This window comes from Schistocerca gregaria, chromosome 6, assembly GCF_023897955.1.
Source record: "Schistocerca gregaria isolate iqSchGreg1 chromosome 6, iqSchGreg1.2, whole genome shotgun sequence".
In the NCBI taxonomy this organism is placed as follows: Eukaryota; Metazoa; Arthropoda; class Insecta; order Orthoptera; family Acrididae; genus Schistocerca; species Schistocerca gregaria.
In genome coordinates, this window is record NC_064925.1 from 435471438 (window position 1) to 435495613 (window position 24176).

Sequence of the window (24176 nt, forward strand, 5' to 3'; positions counted from 1 at the left end):
CGTGAGACGACGCTTCATCCAGTCCCAAACATGCTCAATGGGGGACAGATCCGGAGATCTTGCTGGCCAGGGTAGTTGACTTACACCTTCTAGAGCACGTTGGGTGGCACGGGATACATGTGGATGTGTATTGTCCTGTTGGAACAGCAAGTTCCCTTGCCGGTCTAGGAATGGTAGAACGATGGGTTCGATGACGGTTTGGATGTACCGTGCACTATTCAGTTTCCCCTCGACGATCACCAGAGGTGTACGGCCAGTGTAGGAGATCGCTCCCCACACCATGATGCCGGGTGTTGGCTCTATGTGCCTCGGTCGTATGCAGTCCTGATTGTGGCGCTCACCTGCACGGCGCCAAACACGCATACGACCATCATTGGCACCAAGGCAGAAGTGACTCTCATCGCTGAAGACGACACGTCTCCATTCGTCCCTCCATTCACGCCTGTCGCGACACCACTGGAGGCGGGCTGCATGATGTTGGAGCGTGAGCGGAAGACGGCCTAACGGTGTGCGGGACCGTAGCCCAGCTTCATGGAGACGGTTGCGAATGGTCCTCGCCGATACCCCAGGAGCAACAGTGTCCCTAATTTGCTGGGAAGTGGCGGTGCAGTCCCCTACGGCACTGCGTAGGATCCTACGGTCTTGGCGTGCATCCGTGCGTCGCTGCGGTCCGGTCCCAGGTCGACGGGCACGTGCACCTTCTGCCGACCACTGGCGACAACATCGATGTACTGTGGAGACCTCACGCCCCACGTGTTGAAGAATTCGGCGGTACGTCCACCCGGCCTCCAGCATGCCCACTATAGGCCCTCGCTCAAAGTCCGTCAACTGCACATACGGTTCACGTCCACGCTGTCGCAGCATGCTACCAGTGTTAAAGACTGCGATGGAGCTCCGTATGCCACGGCAAACTGGCTGACACTGACGGCGGCGGTGCACAAATGCTGCGCAGCTAGCACCATTCGACGACCAACACCGCGGTTCCTGGTGTGTCCGCTGCGCCGTGCGTGTGATCATTGCTTGTACAGCCCTCTCGCAGTGTCCGGAGCAAGTATGGTGGGTCTGACACACCGGTGTCAATGTGTTCTTTTTTCCATTTCCAGGAGTGTATTAAAAACAACAAAGGACCCAAAACCGACCCTTGTGGAACCCACTTCTTGATAGTTCCCCAGTTTGAGGAATGTGCTGATCTTTGCATATTGCTCTGTAACAACCGCGATAGACGTGAGTACTGTATTCTCCCAGTACATTGGCTAACGAGAAGGGGGGGGCGAGCAGAGGGAACAAACCTCACTTTCATCATGCAGTGCCAGCTGGCACTACGCATGTACTCACTGGTTCAGCACGATATGACAATAGCTACAACAGTCATGAGTACTATATTATTAATTCTCCAGTGTTCGCACCAGCCGCATTCAATATATTATGAGGCGGAAGTCGACTGATTTCTGCCAATCCAGAACTAGGCAGTCATGGTTTTTTTACTTATAATTACATCACCCTTCCTATTAATATTTCCTATGTATGGATCAGTCATCTTGCTTCTCTTAACACAAAAATAATTAATTCAATATATGCACATGATACTCAATGTTAATTACAGGATTTCAGCATAAGTATTGCTTTACAGTATTTAATTACAAAGGAATTGAAAAAAATATTCTATATCTTAACTGTACGTGTAACAAAAGTTGACAGTGTTACAAACTCTTCTGATACACTGTGGGACAAAAAAAGTGAAGCACCCAGAAGACATGTCAGATCTCAGTGTTACTTTAGGCATATATACACCATTGACGGGTATGTAAATGATTGACATTACAGTTCTCTGTACCATGTAGAACGGCTACCAGAGTGCATTCATGTTGTTACCAGGCCTGGTGGGGCATATAAGGGGAGTGAACAGTTTCAGATGTTGAGTGATGACTGGGGAGGACATGGAGATGCCACATACTCGTGTGGGACAGTGTTATCACCACCTGACTGAGATTGAAAGGGGCCTCATTGTGGGTCTCCATTTGACCGGCTAGTCATATTGTGCAGTATCTAGATCTGTGACACATTCAGATGTCAGTGGTCCTATGTTGGACTGAATGGGATTGTGAGGTCAGCCACACTCAAGGGGAAAAGTTCTGGTCAAATATGTCTGGCCACCACAAGGAGGGGTAGGTCTACTGTGCACATAGAACATCATAACTATAACATCTGTGCCTGCCATCTGATAACAAGTAATGAACTCCTTGCAACATTCTGTGTCTTTCTGCACATTGGTCAGATACTAGCAGCAGCTGCACTATGGGACTACTGTCTTAAGCACAGGCTGTTGTTAACACTGTAACAGAAATGGTTTCATTTAGAGTGGTGCTGTCACTGGGAAACATGGACTGCCGATAAAAGGTGTAGCATTGTGTTTAAGTGATTAATCATGGTTCTTCTCTATTCCAGATGACCGTCATTGGCAAGTACAGCAATGACATGAGGAAGAGGCGCCATTATTCAGTGTTTTGGATTGGCAAAGCAGTGTTATTTCTGCATCTTGGAGTGAGGAGCTATCAGGTATGACTTCAGGTTATGGTTGGCAGTGTTTGAGAGAAGTCAAATGGCACAATGGTGCATCACAGACATCCTGTGTCATACCTCATAGTGTCTTTTTGAACAGGACAATGCTTGTTCACATTGCATGTGTCTTTATGAAGTATCATCATGATGTTAAGGTACTTTAGTGGCCTGGAGGATCCCTAGATCAGTCCCCGATAGAACATGTGTGGGACCAGCTTGGAAGCCAACTTTGTGCCAGTGCCGGTGTACAGGACATCAAGAACCAGTTAAATGAGGCCCTATTAGACCAAATAAGTGCATGCATCTAGGGCATAGGGGGTGCAGTGCTGTACTGATAAGTGGGTTTATACTGCCAAGTTCTTTATAAATTTGCAGTTTTGTAACTACTGAAATAACATCACATACCCTCTTAGCGCACAATATTTCATTTTGTTTCTTCCTCCACTTCTGGGTATATAACTTCTGTGGTAGGCAGCGTTTTTTGAATATCTACATCTTCATACTTACTCCGCAAACCACCAAACTGTGTGTGGTAGAGGGTACCCTGTACCACAACTAGTCATTTCCTTTACTGTTACAATCGCAGATAGAGCAAGACAAAAACGACTGTCTATATGCCTCCTTATGAGCCCTAATGCCTCATATCTTATCTTAGTGGTCCCTACACAAAATTTATGATGGTTGCAGTAGGATAGTTATACAGTCGGCTTCAAATGCTGTTTCTCTAAAACTTTCTCAGCAAGGTTCGAAATGAATATCTTCTTCTCTCCAGGAATTCCCACCTGAGCTTTTGAAGCATATCCTAATACTTGTATGATGAGTGAACCTACCGGTAACAAATGTGGCAGCTCGCCTTTGAATTGCTTTGATAGCTTCTTTCAAACCGACCTGGTGTGGATTCCAAACACTTGAGCAGCACTAAAAAATAGGTCACACTAGCATCCAATATGTGGTCTCCTTTACAGATGAACCACACTTTCTTAAAATTCTCCCAATAAACCGAAATCAACCATTCGCCTTCCTTTCCACAATCCTTACATGCTCATTCCATTTCACACAGCTTCGCAACATTATACACAGATATTTAAACAGCATAACTCTTTCAAGCAGCATGCTACTAATGGTGTATCCAAACATTAGGGGTTTGTTTTTCCTACTCATTTGCATTACTTTGCATTTTTCTACATTAATAGACAGGTGCCATTCATCACACCAACTAGAAATTTTGTGTAGATCATCTTATATCAACCATAGGGAGTGCAGTGCTGTACTGATAAGTGGGCTTATACTGCCAAGTTCTTTATAAATTTGCAGTTTTGTAACTGCTGAAATAACATCACATACCCTCTTAGCCCACAATATTTCATTTTGTTTTTTCCTCCATTTCTGGGTATATAAATTCTTTGGTAGTCATTGTTTTTTGAATATCTACATCTGCATACTTACTCCGCAAACCACCATACTGTGTGTGGTAGAGGGTACCCTGTACCACAACTAGTCATTTCCTTTCCTGTTCCAGTCGCAGATAGAGCAAGAGAAAAACAACTGTCTATATGCCTCCTTATGAGCCATAATTCCTCATATCTTATCTTAGGGGTTTGTTTTTCCTACTCATTTGCATTAACTTGCATTTTTCTACATTAATAGCCAGGTGCCATTCATCACACCAAGTAGAAATTTTGTGTAGATCATCTTATATAAACCTATAGTCACTTATCAAAAACAAAGATTCCAAGACTTACCAAGCGGGAAAGCGCCGGCAGACAGGCACATTAACAAAACACACAAACACACACACAGAATTACTAGCTGCAGATGTCTGCTTGTGTCTGTGTATGTGCGGATGGATATGTGTGTGTGTGTGTGTGTGTGTGTGCGCGCGAGTGTACACCTGTCCTTTTTTTCCCCTAAGGGAAGTCTTTCCGCTCCCGGGATTGGAATGACTCCTTACCCTCTCCCTTAAAACCCACATCCTTTCGTCTTTCCCTCTCCTTCCTGAAGAAGCAACCATTGGTTGCGAAAGCTAGTAATTCTGTGTGTGTGTTTGTGTGTTTTGTTCATGTGCCTGTCTGCCGGCGCTTTCCCGCTTGGTAAGTCTTGGAATCTGTTTTTAATATATTTTTCCCATGTGGTAGTTTCTTTCTATTTTATTTACAGTCACTTATCTTTTGACACCTTCCTGTACACAACAGCATCATCAGTGAACAACTGCAGATTGCTGCCCACTCTGCCTGTCAGATCATTTATGTATATAGAAAATAGCAACAGTCTTGTCAAACTTTCCTGAAACACTCCTGACGTTAGCCCTGTGTCCAATGAACAATCACCATCAAGGACAACTTTCTGGATTCTATTACTTAAGAAGTCTTTTAGCCAGTCACATACCTGGGAGCCTATTCCATACGCACATACCTTTGTTAACGGTCTGCAATAGGCTACTGTGTTGAATGCTTTTCAGAAATCTAAAAATATGGAATCTGCTTGTTGCCCCTCATCCATAGTTCACAGTATACCATGTGAGAAAAGAGCAAGCTGGGTTTCGCAGAAGCAATGCTTTCTAAAGCCTTGCTGATACACGGAGGTGAGCTTTTTTCGGTCTGTAGCAAATTTATTGTATTCAGACTCAGAATATTCTCTAAAATTCTGCAGCAAACCAATGTTAAGAATATTGATCTGTAATTATGTGGGTCCATTCTTTTACCCTTCTTAAATGCAGGAGTCACCTGCACTTTTTTTTACAGTCACTTGGCACTGCGCTGGCTGAGATATTCACGGTAAAAGAAAACTAAGTAATGGGCCAATGATGTAGAATACTCTTTGTAAAACTGAATTGGGACTCCATCCTAGCAGAAACTCTCTCCTAGCCCTCTTAACTGGTTTGTTAACTTTTGTAACCATAATTGCTATGATGATGACATCATGACTGCTAATCCCTGTCTCTATGCTGACACCATCAATAAAGTCCGGCCTGTTTGAAGTGACAAGGTCCAAGATGCTTTCTTTATGTGTGGGCTGCCAAAGTAGCTGCTCAAGACAGTTTTCGGAAAACACATTCAAAAGTATTTCTCAAGACTCTCTGTCTGTACCCCCTGCAATGAATCCAAGACAGTCCCAGTTTATACCCAGCAGGTTAAGGTCATCACCAACTAGTATTGCATGATCTGGTTATTTATGCACAACTGACCAAAGACTTTCTTTGAATTAGCCTAGAACTGTCACAGCGGAGTTGGGTGGATAGTAAAAACATCCAACAATTAACTTGGTTTCATCTAGACCTGTTATGCTTGACCAGATGCCTTCACCATCACATTCAATTTCAACCTCAGTAGAGACAATATTCTTGTCAACTGCAGTGAATATTACCCCTCAAACGGCATATAATATGTCTTTCTGATAAACATCCAAGGCTCACTAAATACCTCGGAACTTTTTACTTCGGGATTTAGCCAGCTCTCAGTCCCAAGATTAATTTAAGTTTGAGAACATTCCTGGTGGGCAGCAATAGCTACAGAATTGATGATAACAAGATTGTTAGAATGAGGAAGGAGAAGAAACGTGGACATCCCACAAATTATGGAAGCATAAGACGATTCCAAAATTTACATAAAAATTTCGTAAAACTACTTTTCGACCTCATACTTGAGAAGCTGGTGCGTATGAATGAAATGTGAAACTATTTCCTAATACGCATTTGATATTGGTACTTCGTCGATTATATTTTGTCGTTATAAAAATGGCCATTTGTGCCAAAACAGTCTCGTTTATTTGGTGTGTTACAAAATTGCTGCTATATTATAAGGGCCTATTTTGTTTTATCTAGCAGACAGTGACAAAATAGACGTAATGAGATCAAGAAACCACACTAGTCTTGGGTATTATTCGTATTAACAGCTTTTTCAGTATTAGATAACGACATTTCGATTTTTCATGTAGCAACTTTGACGAACTTTGATGAGGTAATAGATTCTTTCGCAGAAAGGAAAGCACGCCATGTAAAGCTGTAGCAAGCTTAGAGAGAAAAAATGCTAGGAGCTAAGGTTTGAAGAAATGTGTAATTTCTTGCTTATCTCTTATCAGTGTTGGTTTTATATATCCTATATTTAATTTTATGTCACACAAAACAACAAGTTATTAACTAATAGGCAATAAAGATTACAGATTTTCTGAAGAGTACTTGTTCTCTCGATTACAAATAATCCCATCCGGTATTAATTGCCAGATTTTTCTTTTTTTTTAAAAAAAAAAAAAAAAAAGGGGAGAGAGAGAGGGGCAGGCTGTCAAACCGGCCGACTGGGACCAGGAGAGGCACCACAGGGCATTTCAATTTCCACTCTCCTGAATATAGTTTGGACGTGCGGTAGAAAAATGCTTTACGAAGAGGCGTGGCACTGCACTATGGCATATTTACAACCAAATAATATATCTTACATTTCTTCGAATACATATGTTTTATGTTTCAGACTTTTCAGAAAGATGTGCGCTACAAGATGAACATACACTCCTGGAAATTGAAATAAGAACACCGTGAATTCATTGTCCCAGGAAGGGGAAACTTTATTGACACATTCCTGGGGTCAGATACATCACATGATCACACTGACAGAACCACAGGCACATAGACACAGGCAACAGAGCATGCACAATGTCGGCACTAGTACAGTGTATATCCACCTTTCGCAGCAATGCAGGCTGCTATTCTCCCATGGAGACGATCGTAGAGATGCTGGATGTAGTCCTGTGGAACGGCTTACCATGCCATTTCCACCTGGCGCCTCAGTTGGACCAGCGTTCGTGCTGGACGTGCAGACCGCGTGAGACGACGCTTCATCCAGTCCCAAACATGCTCAATGGGGGACAGATCCGGAGATCTTGCTGGCCAGGGTAGTTGACTTACACCTTCTAGAGCACGTTGGGTGGCACAGGATACATGCGGACGTGCATTGTCCTGTTGGAACAGCAAGTTCCCTTGCCGGTCTAGGAATGGTAGAACGATGGGTTCGATGATGGTTTGGATGTACCATGCACTATTCAGTGTCCCCTCAACGATCACCAGAGGTGTACGGCCAGTGTAGGAGATCGCTCCCCACACCATGATGCCGGGTGTTGGCCCTGTGTGCCTCGGTCGTATGCAGTCCTGATTGTGGCACTCACCTGCATGGCGCCAAACACGCATACGACCATCATTGGCACCAAGGCAGAAGCGACTCTCATCGCTGAAGACGACACGTCTCCATTCGTCCCTCCATTCACGCCTGTCGCGACACCACTGAAGGCGGGCTGCACGATGTTGGGGCGTGAGCGGAAGACGGCCTAACTGTGTGCGGGACCGTAGCCCAGCTTCATGGAGACGGTTGCGAATGGTCCTCGCCGATACCCCAGGAGCAACAGTGTCCCTAATTTCCTGGGAAGTGGCGGTGCGGTCCCCTACGGCACTGCGTAGGATCCTACGGTCTTGGCGTGCATCCGTGCGTCGCTACGGTCCGGTCCCAGGTCAACGGGCACGTGCACCTTCTGCTGACCACTGACGTGTTGAGCAATTCGGCGGTACGTCCACATGGCCTCCCGCATGCCCACTATACGCCCTCGCTCAAAGTCCGTCAACTGCACAAACGGTTCACATCCACGCTGTCGCGGCATGCTACCAGTGTTAAAGACTGCGATGGAGCTCCGTATGCAACGGCAAACTGGCTGACACTGACGGCGGCGGTGCACTAATGGTGCGCAGCTAGCGCCATTCGACTGCCAACACCGCGGTTCCTGGTGTGTCCGCTGTGCCGTGCGTGTGATCATTGCTTGTACAGCCCTCTCGCAGTGTCCGGAGCAAGTATGGTGGGTCTGACACACCGCTGTCAATGTGTTCTTTTTTCCATTTCCAGGAGTGTATTTTGAAAATTCGATTTCTTTTTAGTATTGACCCAGTTCGCAAATGTCATAAATCCGGGGCTGATGCGCAGAGCAGTCTGAGTTATAGTGGGTAGTCACCACGTGACCTGTGTTTACATTTAGCGATTTTGCTGTTTCCCCTTCGTTTACTCTCACGTCAAATGAAAGCAAAACGGACATTTGTGGCCGGGAGCTATCAAGTGAATAAAACATATTCACATAATTACGGTAGGCTAAAATATGTCATTAGTTTCAGATTTTATTTTATTTCCCCTTCCTGACAGTCAATCATTAATCGCCTTGCGGAAGAATGAAGTTATTTTTGTCTGTTTGCTAAACTAAAGAAATTTGGCTTTTATTAACCTTTTCCGCAGAGGCAGTCAACGTATTTGAAACGAAATGTTTAATTCCACAGTACTTGCTAGTTCCAACTGTTCGCTGCATTTCAAGTGCACGTTTTCATTCTCTATCACGTATGGCATTATGCCATAATAAAGAACCAGACATGATATAATACAGTACTGGTGCTCCAAGAAAATTTACATCCCGAAAACCACACTGAAAAGCTTAATATCAGGTCGAGATCTACTTCATTGGGAATCTGGACATACGAATGCCGTGTAAGCATGCACTTTAAATGTGCACATTTTAATATGGTTCACGAAATTCCGATGCTCTTGCAGTGTCCTCTGATGTCTTGTTTCTTTTATGACATGATGTATGATCTTTCAATGTTTTACACGTACAACATCCGGGCTTTCTACGTCATGATAGCTACCCAAGCACGGTGTCGCCGTTATCCGCGCTCTGTGGCAACTGCTGAAACGAACCTATTTCTAACAGGTTGCGGGAAAATATTGCGAATAGTGGTTTGAAAAGCGTTACTTCCAAAGTAAATAACCTTTTACGTAAGTTGAACTATGTGCAAGAATGTGCCATGAATTTATGAAATCACAGAGCATTTGACTCTCATCCAACTCTTTGATGACGAACCATTAAGAAGAATTTCGAACCCTGGAGATCACACATTCATGTCATTATTAAAAATTTTACTCGCACATTTTTGTGATATATCTTAAAGTGTAACACGTGCATAAAAAGATCAACAGTATATGCGAAAGCTTCTCTTGCAGCTTGAGACCAATATTATATGAGAAAGCTTTTCTTTTCTTGTAGCTACACTATGTATGTTAATTTTAACTATTAACTTTTCCTGTTTGTGTGTTCATGCTACTTAACAGTGATGTTGCTGTTGGCTGACTACATCACGTGTCCTATGCTCTGAACATTTATACACAATTGACAATCTTTGCACCTCACTGAAATCTTATCAAGATTGGATTGAATATTTCTGCAGCTTCATTATAGATAACTGCATCATTTGCCTTAAGTCTGAGGTAGGTTAGTTTTATATTATGCAGAGATCACTAACGTACAACATGAACAGCAAAAAATTCTAACGTGCTTCCCAGGGACTCATCTGAAGTTACTTCTGTATCTGTTGATGACTCTCCATAAAAGTCAACATACTGTGTCCTCCCTACTAAGAATTCCTCAATCAAGCCACAAATTTTGCTTGGTACCCCTAAAATCATATTTTCCCATAATAAGCATAGATGCGTTCAGGTTAGATGATTTTCAGCAACAAGAAATTCTGCAGCTACCTTACTACTTTAAGCTACAGCTTTCAAGATGTGAAGAACTGAGTTTCACATGATGTTTCCACAGCCCATGCTGGTTGACATGGTGGAGGTCACTACTTGTGAGGCCTGCTGTACGCCACATCAGGAGAGTAAGGACTACACGTCTGGTCATTGCAAGTATCAGGTCATGAGAAAAACTGCCAAGCAACGCCACTTCAAGAGAGAGTGCCACACTCAGTAAGCAGTCAGATTTTAATATCCACAGAAGCAAGCACTACTTTGCTCTGCACTAACAGTTGCTCAATTCAAAAGGAATCTGGAATCTGCAAAAGGCTGGCATGTATGTAACAGAACGATAGTTTGTAATAAGCACTCCACAACGTTGGTAGGTGCCTAAGGCCTTGTGCACCTATTTCACCACAATTCCCAATCAGTGCAGCAGCGAAAATAACATGCTGTTCTGCTCCATTGTTTCCTTCAGCCCCATGCTGTACATGTAAACAAAACCTGGAAATGTGACTCAAATTATGCCCTGAGTGTTGCAGCAAGCACTGACACTGCATTGCACAGGAGTCTGCTAGGTTTGCGATAAGAGAGAACCTCTGACTCACGTGTGTCTCAGTCATATAAAATCATCACCAAAATACAACACTCCACGGCATAAGATCAAGTCACTGTCCACAGCATCCACTGAAACTTCTGGCAAGCTGGTGATTACACTTAAAATCAGCTTCTACAAAGTGGAGTTTCAAGTTGGAACTGGCGCAAGTGTCACTCATCAATTTGAACTTGTATTGGCATCTATGCGTGCCACTACTATAAGTCAAATAACTTATGATAATCACTCAGTACCTCTCAAAGGCCAGAGCAGCAACAGATAAGTATGTGAATGTATATAGATCATTTATTGCCAGTACCGACCAACCTTTCTGGGCTAGATGCATTTTCACTAGTCAGATTCCAGATCAATGTGCTATTTAATTTAGTTGCTAACTACATTCCCAGAAATATTATGCCAAAACTGTGGGCATTTCTTTGATCCGATGCTGGGCTTTGAAAAAGAATATTTTGCTCAGGTATCAGTAGAATCTTCATCCCAGCCACATTTGCCAGTAAATTTTACAACGCAGAAGGTTTTAAAAATGGAACTCGACGGACTGCTGGTCATGAATGTCATCACTCCCGTCACATAAAGTTAACTGGCTTCACCCATGGTAATCATTAAACTGAATGAGACTACTGATTTGTGGTGACATCAAAGTCAAGTAAATGCACAGTCTAATATAGATCGATATACAATTTTGCATCCCAAAGACTTGATAGCCAAGTTAGACATCGGGGCCACTACCTCAAAAAATTGATTTGGTGGACTCAAATTTGCCTGCCAGTAGATCTGGAACCGCAACAGATACTTTGGCAATGAATAAGTTCAATAGATAACCACTTGAAGTCACAAATGCTGCCACTATTTTCCAAAAGTATTAAGAGCAGTTCATCCAAAAGATACCACAGTGTTCCAGCTGTTTGGTTGGCATTATCATTATGGGCTACGTGAGCAACACTTGCAGATTCTACAATCACTTGTACATTGACTTTAATCCAATGCTCTCCACTGTTGACTCAAAAAATGCATTTTTTTCCAACCTCAGATTAAATATATGGGACATGTATTAAACAAATTGGGGTTAGTGCTGACAGCAGATCTTATCAATGCCATAGACAAATTGCCAGTTTCCAAAAATCGGAAAGAACTGAGTTTGTTCTTTGGTAAGGTTACATACTATGGGAAATTTATGCCCAAGTTGGCCCACATTATGTACCCATTCAACCAATTATGAAATAAATGCATCAAGTTTGTATGGTCCACAACTCGCCAAAAGACTAAGTAGCTGAAACAGCATTTTAAATGCACACCATGGCTAGCGACTTTTACTATAGACAAAACCCTTACACTTAAAATAAATGCCTTGGATTATTGGTCTGGTGCAATATTGTCCCCAAAAAATACTGACAGAATAGACCAACCAATTGCATATACCTTCCAAACAAGAGCCACCACAATTTATGAAATCAATAATTTACACATTTGCTTGTATGGCATAAGATTCCATTTGATCACAAACCATAAACCCATGATTTCACTGTTCAGTCCCCTGTCCACGCTCCCAGAAAAAATGAAACAATAACTGCAGTAGAGAGCACATACATCATCATCCCACTGCTCAGTATATCTTACTTGTTAGATGAATTTCCTTTCGCATCCCATAATGTAACTCACTCTACATGAAATTTTCTGAGTACTGTCATTGACACAGCACAGAGGGCAAGAGCATGTACCTAAAACAACAGGCCAAATGCCCGCAACAACTTTGGCACATCATCCATCCAGCCACTGCCTCTCATCATTACTTAGCTTCCCAGCTGGCATAGAATGTCTCCCCCATGCCCACCACCTGCCCCATCTCAATGTGAACTTCACTCTAGCAAGTGTGGTCCACTGCAGTGCCAGGCGGAGACCTGTCATGGCAGCCTATGGGCTCCTATGTCAGCCTGAGCCACAGCTTTTTCCAAAGCTGTTTCACAGAGGAAGACTGCACTGTAGTTCCTTCTCTAGATTGTCGCACAGATGACAAAATGGTAGATATCGAAATAGACGACAGAGGGATAGAGAAACAATTAAAATCGCTCAAAAGAGGAAAGGCCGCTGGACCTGATGGGATACCAGTTCAATTTTACACAGAGTATGCGAAGGAACTTGCCCCCTTCTTGCAGCGGTGTACCGTAGGTCTCTAGAAGAGCATAGCGTTCCAAAGGATTGGAAAAGGGCACAGGTCATCCCCATTTTCAAGAAGGGACATCGAACAGATGCGCAGAACTATAGACCTATATCTCTAACGTCAATCAGTTGTAGAATTTTGGAACACATATTATGTTAGAGTATAATGACTTTTCTGGAGACTATAAATCTACTCTGTAGGAATCAGCATGGGTTTCGAAAAAGACGGTCGTGTGAAACCCAGCTCGCGCTATTCGTCCACGAGACTCAGAGTGCCGTAGACGTGGGTACACAGGTAGATGCAGTGTTTCTTGACTTCCGCAAGGCGTTCGATACAGTTCCCCACAGTCGTTTAATGAACAAAGTAAGAGCATATGAACTATCAGCCCAATTGTGTGATTGGATTGAGGAGTTCCTAGATAACAGAACGCAACATGTCATTCTCAATGGAGAGAAGTCTTCCGAAGTAAGAGGGATTTCAGGTGTGCCGCAGGGGAGTGTCATAGGACCGAGGCTATTCACAATATACATAAATGACCTGGTAGATGACATCAGAAGTTCACTGAGGCTTTTTGCAGATGATGCTGTGGTGTATCGAGAGGTTGTAACAATGGAAAATTGTACTGAAATGCAGGAGGATCTGCAGCAAATTGACGCATGGTGCAGGGAATGGCAACTGAATCTCAATGGAGACAAGTGTAATGTGCTGTGAATACATAGATAGACAGATCCCTTATCGCTTAGCTACAAAATAGCAGGTCAGCAACTGGAAGCAGTTAATTCCATAAATTATCTGGGAGTACGCATTAGGAGTGATTTAAAATGGAATGATCATATAAAGTTGATTGGCGGTAAGGCAGATGCCAGACTTAGATTCATTGGAAGAATCCTAAGGAAATGCAATCCGAAAACAAAGGAAGTAGGTTACAGTACACTTGTTTGCCCACTGCTTGAATACTGCTCAACAGTGTGGGATCCGTACCAGATAGGGTTGATAGAAGAGGTAGAGAAGATCCAATGGAGAGCAGCGTGTTTTGTTACCGGATCATTTAGTAATCGCGAAAGCGTTACGGAGATGATAGATAAACTCCAGTGGAAGACTCTGCAGGAGAGATCCTCAGTAGCTTGGTACGGGCTTTTGTTAAAGTTTCGAGAACATACCTTCACCGAAGAGACATGCAGCATATTACTCCCTCCTAATTATATCTCGCGAAGAGACCATGAGGATAAAATCAGAGACATTAGAGCCCACACAGAAGCATACCGACAACCCTTTCCACAATCAATACGAAAAGAAGGGAGAACCAATAGAGGTACTCAGGGTACCCTCTGCCGCGGAGTATGGATGTAGATGTAGCTGTAGAATCTCAGTGGATCCCCAGCCCATATCAGTGAAGCAAGCATGGACAAGCTACCTCCAGGGATGAAATATTCCACTACAATAGACAGCCTGAGCTCCATCATGCTAATGCCCATCACTGATCCCTTGACAGGCATGTTGCCCTGACATGGTACAACAAATTTTATTAGTGTGCGCAACATACAGTTTTTACTTTCCTCCAGAAAGAGTTGCAAGTGAATGTCTTGAAACATTATAAATAAGATACTAAAATGGAAATGAAATAAAGTTATTTTAAATAAGAATGAGAGAAGGGATGAGAAATCAGCTGAAATGTTCCATTTCTCTTTCATTTGTGTCAGTGCAGAGTGCCAAGAGAATATTTTTCCAGTTGATGGAAATGCAATTTATGAACAGTATTGTGAAACAAATAGCAAAAATGATTGTAGTTAACGCCAACAGAGAGCAGCAGCTGAGCCTACGAAAATTAAGAATTGGAAGTGCAACAGGGCAACCTCCAACTCATGGAACATTTATTGAGAAAATACTTTTTATGAAAAATCAGTAAATATTGTTATTCTAAATGTGTCTCTACTCTTGTTTTGTCTTCAGTCTCTGATTGACATTTAGAGAAGAATACTATGAGTGGACCGCCAAAGGACTCAGTATTATTAAAATATTAAATAATTCTGTGTGTCAGTATGACTGAAGTTTAATTTGTAACAGCAACTTCATGTAAGTAATAACATGATGGTCTATCTCTTGAATTATTAATGAATGTGAGTAAGAATTTCATGTGGCTCAACAGCCTCATTCAAGTTTTTTCACTAGACACCACAATCTCCTTTTACATTTCCCTAAACTATCCCAGTAATTCTACCAGAAATCAAAACCATTTGTCATTCCTGGTGAATCTTTACATTAATAAGAGTTGACGGCTAGGTTAAAGGCAGACTGAAAAATTCTGTGGTGCAACCAGGATGCAATCCTCCTTCCTTTCGCTTTCCATGTACCCACTTTGCCACTAGATCACCAGACCCAACAATGAGTAATGATAAATTAATTTTCGTTTTAATCCAGCTGCAGCAAATGAACTGAAATTTTATTCAACTTTTTTTTCTTTTTACATGTGGAAGTATTGTTGTGATCTTTATTACCAAGGCAGATGAAATCTAATAGAGTATCGCAAATATTAATTATGGACAATACAAAAGAATTTGACATGTTCTTTTTCAGGTCACTTTCATGTAACAGTTTTGGCTGTGAGAAATATTTCACGAATTCAGTCACTTTGCACTTTCACGGTCAGACATACAAAGCAAAGCTGTATTGAACATAACAAGTGTATTGGAAAGATCAATTATACTAAGATCTTGCTTTTCTTATTGATCAGTTTGTTAGTGCTGGAGATATGCTTAGAAATTGAACTATGACATTCAGCATACATATTACAATGTTGACCCAACAGTCATTTTTCAGAACGTCTTTTAGGAGAGCTCTGTTTTCATTGAGATCACTAGTGCAATTGTAAATATACACATCACACATGCTAATAGAGACTATGTTGATATGCTTTATATGCCTAGGGATGAGTATCATGAAGTTATGTTAAAGCTTGTTCTTTAGCTGTGATGGTCAGGCACCCTAGGCACCAGTTATAATTTTGTTGTATTTTAACAGAGATGTGATACTTCCAGCAGCTCTCCCACCCCTGTGTCACCAGCTCAGGTGACATCCCATGCAGTAGGCATTGACAGCAAGAAGGAAGTGATATTATTGCGTCCCTGATGGCCAGCAACAGTGATAAGGAAATGAAGTCACTGGCCAGTATAGATTCTACAGCATCACTAACTATTAATGCCAGGGCCACTGCAGCTGCTGCAAGCTTGAACCATGTGTGATGTGGGTGCAGCTACTTGCTATTCAGGCATGGCCAAGTTAGTTTGCAGGAGTATACGTCACTTTGTTGTTTGCTTCACACCTTGTTTGCTATCTTTGGCCCTGGTGTTATTTTGAACTTCACGCTGTATCTGCTTGGAATGTTATTTCTAACTCATGATGACTTTGGCTTTTCCCACACTTTGTTCAGACTTCTATGTTCATCCCACTTTCCTTTAAAGCATGAAATTTGAACTTAGTATTAACTCTGCTGCACTTTAGGGTGTCATAAACAACAAACAGTGCTTGTGTATCTTCAGGGATACAAAAATATCATCCACAAAGTCACTGGTAATTTATGTGTACAGCACTTAAAGTGTTCATCTTCAAGCATCTTATTCACAAGAACAATAGTTTTGATGTAGTGCAATAAACGTCATTTATGCTGTAACATATTTGCCATTTGGTTTGGGGAAACAAACCAACTTGATTATCAGTGCTGTAGTTTGTAATTCTCATAATGCTGCAGTCCATGTTGTAGCTCCTCGTGGAGAGGTATTGTAGCAGCAATGGTTGGTAGTTTTAAGCCCCTGCCCCCTTTCCAATCCAGAATGCCACAATTGAAAAACTACTAACAGTGGGGGCACTTAGTGGGCACAGTGGACTTCTTAATGCCATTTTGTCAACAAAAGTCTTAGAGGGTGTTAATTTTTTTCCAATATACTTGTATGTACATTTTGAGCAAATGAAATAACAACTTTTTTTGCCAAACTGCTTGCACTTCTGTAACTTGGTCCATCTAAAGGTAGCACTAAGCACATTCCAATGGCATTCCAAATTCCAGTAGAAAAACCTGTGTTTTTATTACAAGATATCTATATCCACACCCATACTCTGCAAATCATCGCAAAGTCCAAGGATTATGGTTTCTTCTTGTTCCATTCACATATGGATTGCTTCTGTGCACACTGCAATTAGTGTTATCTAGTCTTCATGATCCCTGATGGAATAAAGTGTAAGGATTTGTAGAATGTTTATAGATCCCTTACTTAATACTAGTTGTTTGTGTGTTTTAAATAGGTTTTAACAGGGTACATGGCTTCTATTTTCAAACATCTGTCAATTCAGGTTTTTCAGCATTTCTGTGACACCATTTCACAAGTGAAACAAACCTATGACAATTCATACACCCCTTCTTCGTACACACTCAATATCCCCTGTTAGTGTTATTGACTATGTGCCCCATCCACTTCAGCAACATTATAGAAAGGGATGCAGCAGCAGTTAGAAAGCAATCTCCTTTGTACCGTGGCTGCATCTCCCCAAAATCAAACCACTGAACTAAAGACTGCCACTTGTTTTACGAATAATTAAACCTATGTGATCATTCCACTTCATATCCACGCAAATTTTTACACCTAGGTATTTGTATGAGTTGACTGATTCCAATATTGCCTTGTTGATATTGTAGTTGTTGGATACTGTGCCTGAAATCAAGTTGCCAATTTGTATATCTTAAAGAGCTGGATATTTGAGCGGATTTTTTTTTCTTTCAGATAATTCTTCAATGTAGGTACCTGTGACACTAGCAAAAAGTCAGAAGTTACTATTTATATTGTGTGCCAGGTCATTAATGTGCTACATGAACAGTGCAGACCCTAACAAACCTTCCTGGGGAATATCTGAAGTTATTTCAATATCTGTCAACGACTCTCCATCCATAACATGCTGTGGGCACCTACTGAGAAACACCCATTTCAGTCACAGATTGCATTTGATATGCCAACTGATACTATTTTTGTTAACAATCAGTGTTGTGGTACAGAACCAAATGCTTTTTGGAATTCAAGAAATACTGCATCCACCTAACTGATTTTCAGATGCCATGTATGAAGAGCAAGAGTTAAGTCTTGTATGATTGGTGTTTTTGGAATCAATCCTGGTTGAGATGGAAGGGTTTGTTCTGTTTCATTATGTTTCATTGTGTTTGTCCTCTGTTTCTCACCCTGCAAAATTTCTTGGGTTTCTTTCTGATGAAATGTCAACTTCAGCGCCTGTTGTTGTAGATATAATGCAATGTTTGCTTTGTATTAACAACACTAGCACTTTGTGAATCACTTATCAACCAAGCAGTTCAACTATGTTCTGTTGCCTCATGCTGTGCTCGCCTTCAGATACCTCCAGTTCTGCCAATTTTGTGGTTGCAAAATAGACAATATGAAGGGTGTCAAATGCTCTAAGGACACAGAGAAGCATATTTAATGCATAAATCAACATATTATAAAGAGAACCTTCATTCAGAAAGAAAACATCCCTCACTTAACTGTTTGTATAGTAAAATCCTATTGCCTAGGTAAACTGTTTGGGAAACACACTTTTTGCAGATCAATATAGTGCTGTATTTGTTTCTTGCCTGATCTTCAAGATTCTTCTCAAAGTGTTTACTTAACTTCTTGTACTCTTCTTAATATTTTCTTCTATCTACTGCGAAAATTGGTTACAGTTGACGAACAATCTTTTACTTATTACTGAGGCACAATTCCTTTCACTGCTGACTTCATGAAATAGGATCTTGTAAGTGCAGTGCCTTAATAGATATAAAGATTGTGTTACTGCCAAACCCCAAATCGTGTGACATTATTCTCAAGCTAACAGGTATAATGGAGCAGTTGTACTTATTAAATGTAACACTGAACTTACTATTTTACCTCTCCTCAAAAAACAATATCAAAATAGTTGTTATAAAAGTTATGGAAGTAAATATTATAAGTGACACTTTTTATTGCTGGCTGTGGGCTTGCTTCAAGCAATTCATGAACAAACTTGAGTTTCTCTTGCTTAAAATAAGAAATTTGTGACATAGTGGGGATTTGAACATTTCTCTCACTAAAGGTGAAAAATTTCATGAAAGCATTTATCTATTTAATAAAGTGAGGACCCTGACTAAAATAATAACCAATTCATGGACCAGATTATTGTAAATGGGGCTACAAAAAACATATCATTGAAATCACGTGTTTAAGGACACACTGGCCATCTTGCACAAGTATACTACACATCTGTTTTGATGTGCATATAGTGAGCTTCACCATAACAAAAACCACTCATAGGTTTTTCAGTGATATTATGAACTTATTTAATAGCTATGCAAAGAAAATTGTGAAGTATTTATGAGACTGACGTGTTACATTGCTAATGGCATCCATGTTGCATGGATGGAATCTCACGTCAATAACAGAAATCAGAGGATCTCATTAACACACTGTATCTCGGGCACGAAAATAACTTCAGATTGGGGGAACATAACATGTGGAGTGCCACATGGATCAGTACTGAGCCCATTCTTTTTTCTAATCTTTATAAATGATCTTCCAATGATTATAAGGGAAATTCAAAAGCTGTAAGGTTTGCTGAGGACACAATCATCCTAATCGAGAGTACAAATAAATCTTAGCAGACACAGCTCAGGTGACAACTGAACAGGCCTACAAGTGGTTCACAGCTAACAGTTTAAATCTTAACCTCTCAAAACCTCATATAATGCAGTTTGAAAAAAATCAATAATGATCTTTTAACTTCAGAAATAGAAATTAATGGTCACACACTCACTCAATAAAACGCAATGTGTGAAATTTCTTGGGAGTCATCTGTATAACAAATTACAATGGGGTCAACACATGGATAAATTAATCAAAAACCTCAATTCAGCATTTTATGCTCTTATCTGTTTTGTATATTTTCAGTTCCTGTTGTTCTATGGATTTATCTTGTGGGGCAGTGCACATAAAGTAAATAAAATGTTTGTTCAGCCGAACGGAGCAATAAGAATATTGTGTAAAGTAGATAACAAACAGCCTGTTTAGGGATCATAAAATTCTTGCATTCACTTTCCAGTACATTTATTCCTTAATGGTTTCTGTCATTAACAGTAACAGTCAATTTCAACTGAACTGTGCTCTACACTGTCACAAAAATAATCTTCCCATAGGCTTAGCCTCTTTGTTCACAGTTAAGAATGGAGTTATGTGCTCTGTTGATAAGATTATTAATAATCCCCACTAATTTAAAAGAAAATTAAAGCGAATCTCATTAACCACTTTTTCCACAGATCATCTGAATATTGAGACTGAAAGGTTTATTTTCTTTCCTGTTTTTGTTATAAAGATGTATGAAAGGTAATAATGTACTATAAATAGGACTCGTCAATTATAGATGCTAAAACATTTTCTTCAAAAAAATCCTTTGTAAAGAAGTAGGCCTAAATATTACACTACTAACAACAGATTAACAGCAGCTATAAAACTAAAACTGAAGAGGCACATTTTTTTTTTTTTTTTTTTTTTTTTTTTCAAAGTAGCAGCTTCCTTCAAAATTAACTCAATTAAATTTTGATGGTGTAAGCGTGACTATCATTAAGCAATATAGTGACAGTTTATTGTTAATACAGTACACAGATTGAATTTGTATTATGTCTACATCTTATGTTACGTATACTTTGACTCAGTTCACAACCCTGAAGATTCTCCTTCTTGATGGGATCTATGGAACATGATGAATGAGTGAACGAACTAACTTCAAAATGATGTTCCCATTAAAACTGTAACTATAACAAGTAAAAATGTCTGTAAAATACCTGCAGCCACAAAAAAAGACTTCCACTCAAAACGTTGAAACAAACCAGTGCTTAACCAGGATTACATGTTTACTTTAAACCATGTAAATAAAATGTTAAGGCTTGCGAAAGAATACACTACAACAATTACGTAAATAGATTAGCATATATGATTTGATTTTTATTGGTCCATTTTTACCATATCAGTACAAGAGATATTGGAGAGGTCAAAACGAAGACACAGTTATATTTAGTATCAACTAAAAAGAAATGAAAGTAAGTAGTAACCATTCTTATAATCTAAGTTTATCAGTAACTGCATATTCAGAAAATGATACCATATTGAATCAGTTCAGTATGCACCAGTAACAATTCAGCAGTGGCACTGCAGAAAATATGATAAAATAAAACCTGCATCTACCAAATATAAAGTTAAATCATGTTCCAAGAAAATTTTCATTTGCACTGTCACCAGAGATGCAGTTGTGAGACCAATGAGATAACTAAACGAATTCCTACAATAATTGAAGAAGTGTAATCCCTTTAACAAGGTTATGCAGTTCTTCTTTATGAGTGGGCGCTTTTCCGAATTGCAACATTAACTCATTTTCAAAGCTGCAGGACAGAACATGACAACATAGGAATTTTTTTCTGTTTATTATTAGGCCAAAGATTATAATTGATGTTAAATTCAGGTAGTTATGTAAGGAATTCCTTAAGAATAGTCAGTGCATAATTGCAAAGTATGACATGTTCAATATCTGTAACATGCAGTGCTAATATTGGTAGAAAGACCAACAGATAAATAAATACAAGTAATAATATAAAATACTGTGCACTGAGTTTGCTGCATCAGAGCTGTATACCCAATTCTTAGTCCTCAAAGTAGTGTACTAAAGGACTTAAGGAGAAAAACTTTATTACGCATGCTGTTCCAGAACTGTCTGATGCTAATTAATGCTAATCTAGGCTGGTATGACGAAATTCAAAAAGCATATGTTGTTCAGCATGTACTCTTCTGTTTACATAAACAACAATACAATATCAATATCTCTCTCATTATTGAAAAGACCTGCTTAACCATTGTCTATTGGAAGTGCAAGAAAAGCCCCATTACTGAAATTAATAAATATTTAGCAAAGTTGCTGGCTGTAATTACAGTGCTTGCAGATTATCATTGTCTCTCTCCTGCACTGCCCCCCACTCTCCACTCCACCTGCTCTGTCTCTGAAATACTGGAATAGCTCTCTCTTAAACAGTAGCCAGTGAAGCAAAACTGTGTGGCTTCACCAGTAAACTTTCACTCTCCTTGCCCAGATTTCACTTTTCTTTCCTGATGTCCAGCTCCAGATATTCAGTAGTCATCATTTGTTGGAAGCTTTTTGCACCAAGAGTGAACTCTCTCCTCTTGTTTTATCAGGCAACAGTTTTTGCATGAGAAGCGTACCATTCCGTGCTTGGCTTCAGATTTTCATGGCTATATAAGAGGCAGAATAGCATCTCCTGTCATGCATTCCAAGAGGGAGATCACAACAGACAACATCATGAACCACTTGGTGAGTTTGTGTCAGCACAAGCCTAACTCTAGTCTTGTAATACTGTTAGTAACAAAATTCAATAACAACGGCTTATAGCAAATTTCATTGTAAAATTCTGTAAGCAAAATTCAATTGTCAACAGGCAATTCTTTCCTGTGTTGCTGTCTGCGTGTGTGTTGGGCTGGTTTCAGCTGCAAGAGTAGAACTTGTACCTGTGTATGATCAAGTCGTTGATGAATCATCATTTGTTCCTCAAGTTATTCCCAGAAGTGCTTCAGATTTAGAAACAGCTGCAAGTGGTCATGGTGAGTTGTTAAGTAAAAGAAACAATTATTGTGCAGTTCAGTTATCACTTTGAAAAATTTAATTACATTGTTCAACAAAGAAAAACATTATACTGTCAGGTATCTGGTTCATTACTGTATATGCACTTATATTAGAGTTTCATACTGTCACCTAAATACTTTGCTAATGATTTTATGTCACAAAATGTTATGTTATTGCCATATATTACGACATAGTTGAATGGGTTCTCTAGAATGCTTCTGATGGTTCATTATAGTCTGTGGAGGACAAATTCAAGAGTGTCACGACTTTGTTTCAGTACACAAAGAGCCTTGCTGCTGGCTAAATTTTCGTTTTGTAACATCTGCACCAGGACCTAACATCACGTGTTTTCTTGAAATTCAATTGTGGTTGGTCATTGTTAGTTGCTGTACACTACTACTACTATCTCACAGTGGGAGATCGGTGCACTTCCTATTTAGTACTGGAAGTCAGATATCACTATATTGAATGCCTTCATCTTCCCAGTTATCGTATAATAATACAGAGGAAGGCTTTCATCTCAGTGCTATTTGGCTTCTGTGACTGAAAGGAAGTGCACCAGTCCCTCAGCTGGACAGTATTGATAATAAATGATCACAACTAACAATGGCTAGCTGTGCTCAGTTTTCAGAAATAGGTCATGATAATCACACCACAGTGTGGATACACCTTGCTACAAAATGTCGCTTCAGTCAGCAGCAAGGCACTGCTCACAGTGCCTCACAGGCATGACTTTACGATACACTTTGCAGATTGGCATAAAACATGTTACCACAAAAAAAAACATTTGATCACAACCACATAATAGCCCAGAAATATCTCAGTAAATGTAATAAAACCAATAGATAAGCAAGTGAGAAGATGAATGGAATATCTTGTCTGTATTTAACATTTTATATCAACGATGTACAGAAGAGACTTATTGCTTACCATAAAGATGCGGAAAAATAAAAACTTACACATTAGCTGGGGGTTGGCAGTGTGTGCTCATGTGAATGAATTACGATTGTTTCTCTCCATTTTTCTGATGAATGCTGAGGCTGGAAGCTAATGTGTAAGTGTCTTTTAATTGTGCCTGTCTGCAACTTAATGTATCATCTTTACAGTAAGTAGCAATATAACTTTTCCTTACATTGTTGATATTCCAACCTGGAGTTTCCATTGTTTGATTTAACATGTTATAATGCCATAGGCATTTTCAAAATTTCAAGTATGTATTTGTGTGTTTTATACCTTTACTTGTGGCAATCTTGACAACAGATGTTTTAGCCTAGACTAAATTAAAATATGTCAAAGGATCACAGTCATAATTTGGACATAATCCCATACTTGAATGCATGTGTGTTCCCTATAAAAATGGGTGTTTTTTTTCCCACAGGTCACTATGGTCGAGTGCAGATCAAGGTGTACAGAGGACCTACAACACATGGACACCATGAACACTTTGCTCCTCATGGATTCTGGGTGAAACAACCAGCTGATGACCATCATTAACTGTGTTGCTGCAGTACTTGTTGATCAAAGCAAGTGTAATAATTTGTTATCTGTTTTTACAATAAAGATGTTGAAATAATTTTAAAATCTTTTTGTACCAGACTGTAAGTCACTGATTTACACTTCT

General features: G+C 40.2%; 1 protein-coding gene across 1 annotated transcript; it reads left to right on the forward strand.

Moving 5' to 3' along the window:
• The first annotated feature begins 2445 nt into the window (after positions 1 to 2445).
• LOC126278296 (uncharacterized) lies at positions 2446 to 24128 on the forward strand. Its single transcript, XM_049978307.1, has 5 exons — positions 2446 to 2556; positions 17635 to 18067; positions 21984 to 22246; positions 22371 to 22533; positions 23934 to 24128. The coding sequence occupies exons 3-5, from the start codon at positions 22199 to 22201 to the stop codon at positions 24047 to 24049; spliced, it is 327 nt and encodes a 108-aa protein (XP_049834264.1). The 5' UTR covers positions 2446 to 2556; positions 17635 to 18067; positions 21984 to 22198; the 3' UTR covers positions 24050 to 24128.
• The last annotated feature ends 48 nt before the right edge of the window (positions 24129 to 24176 follow it).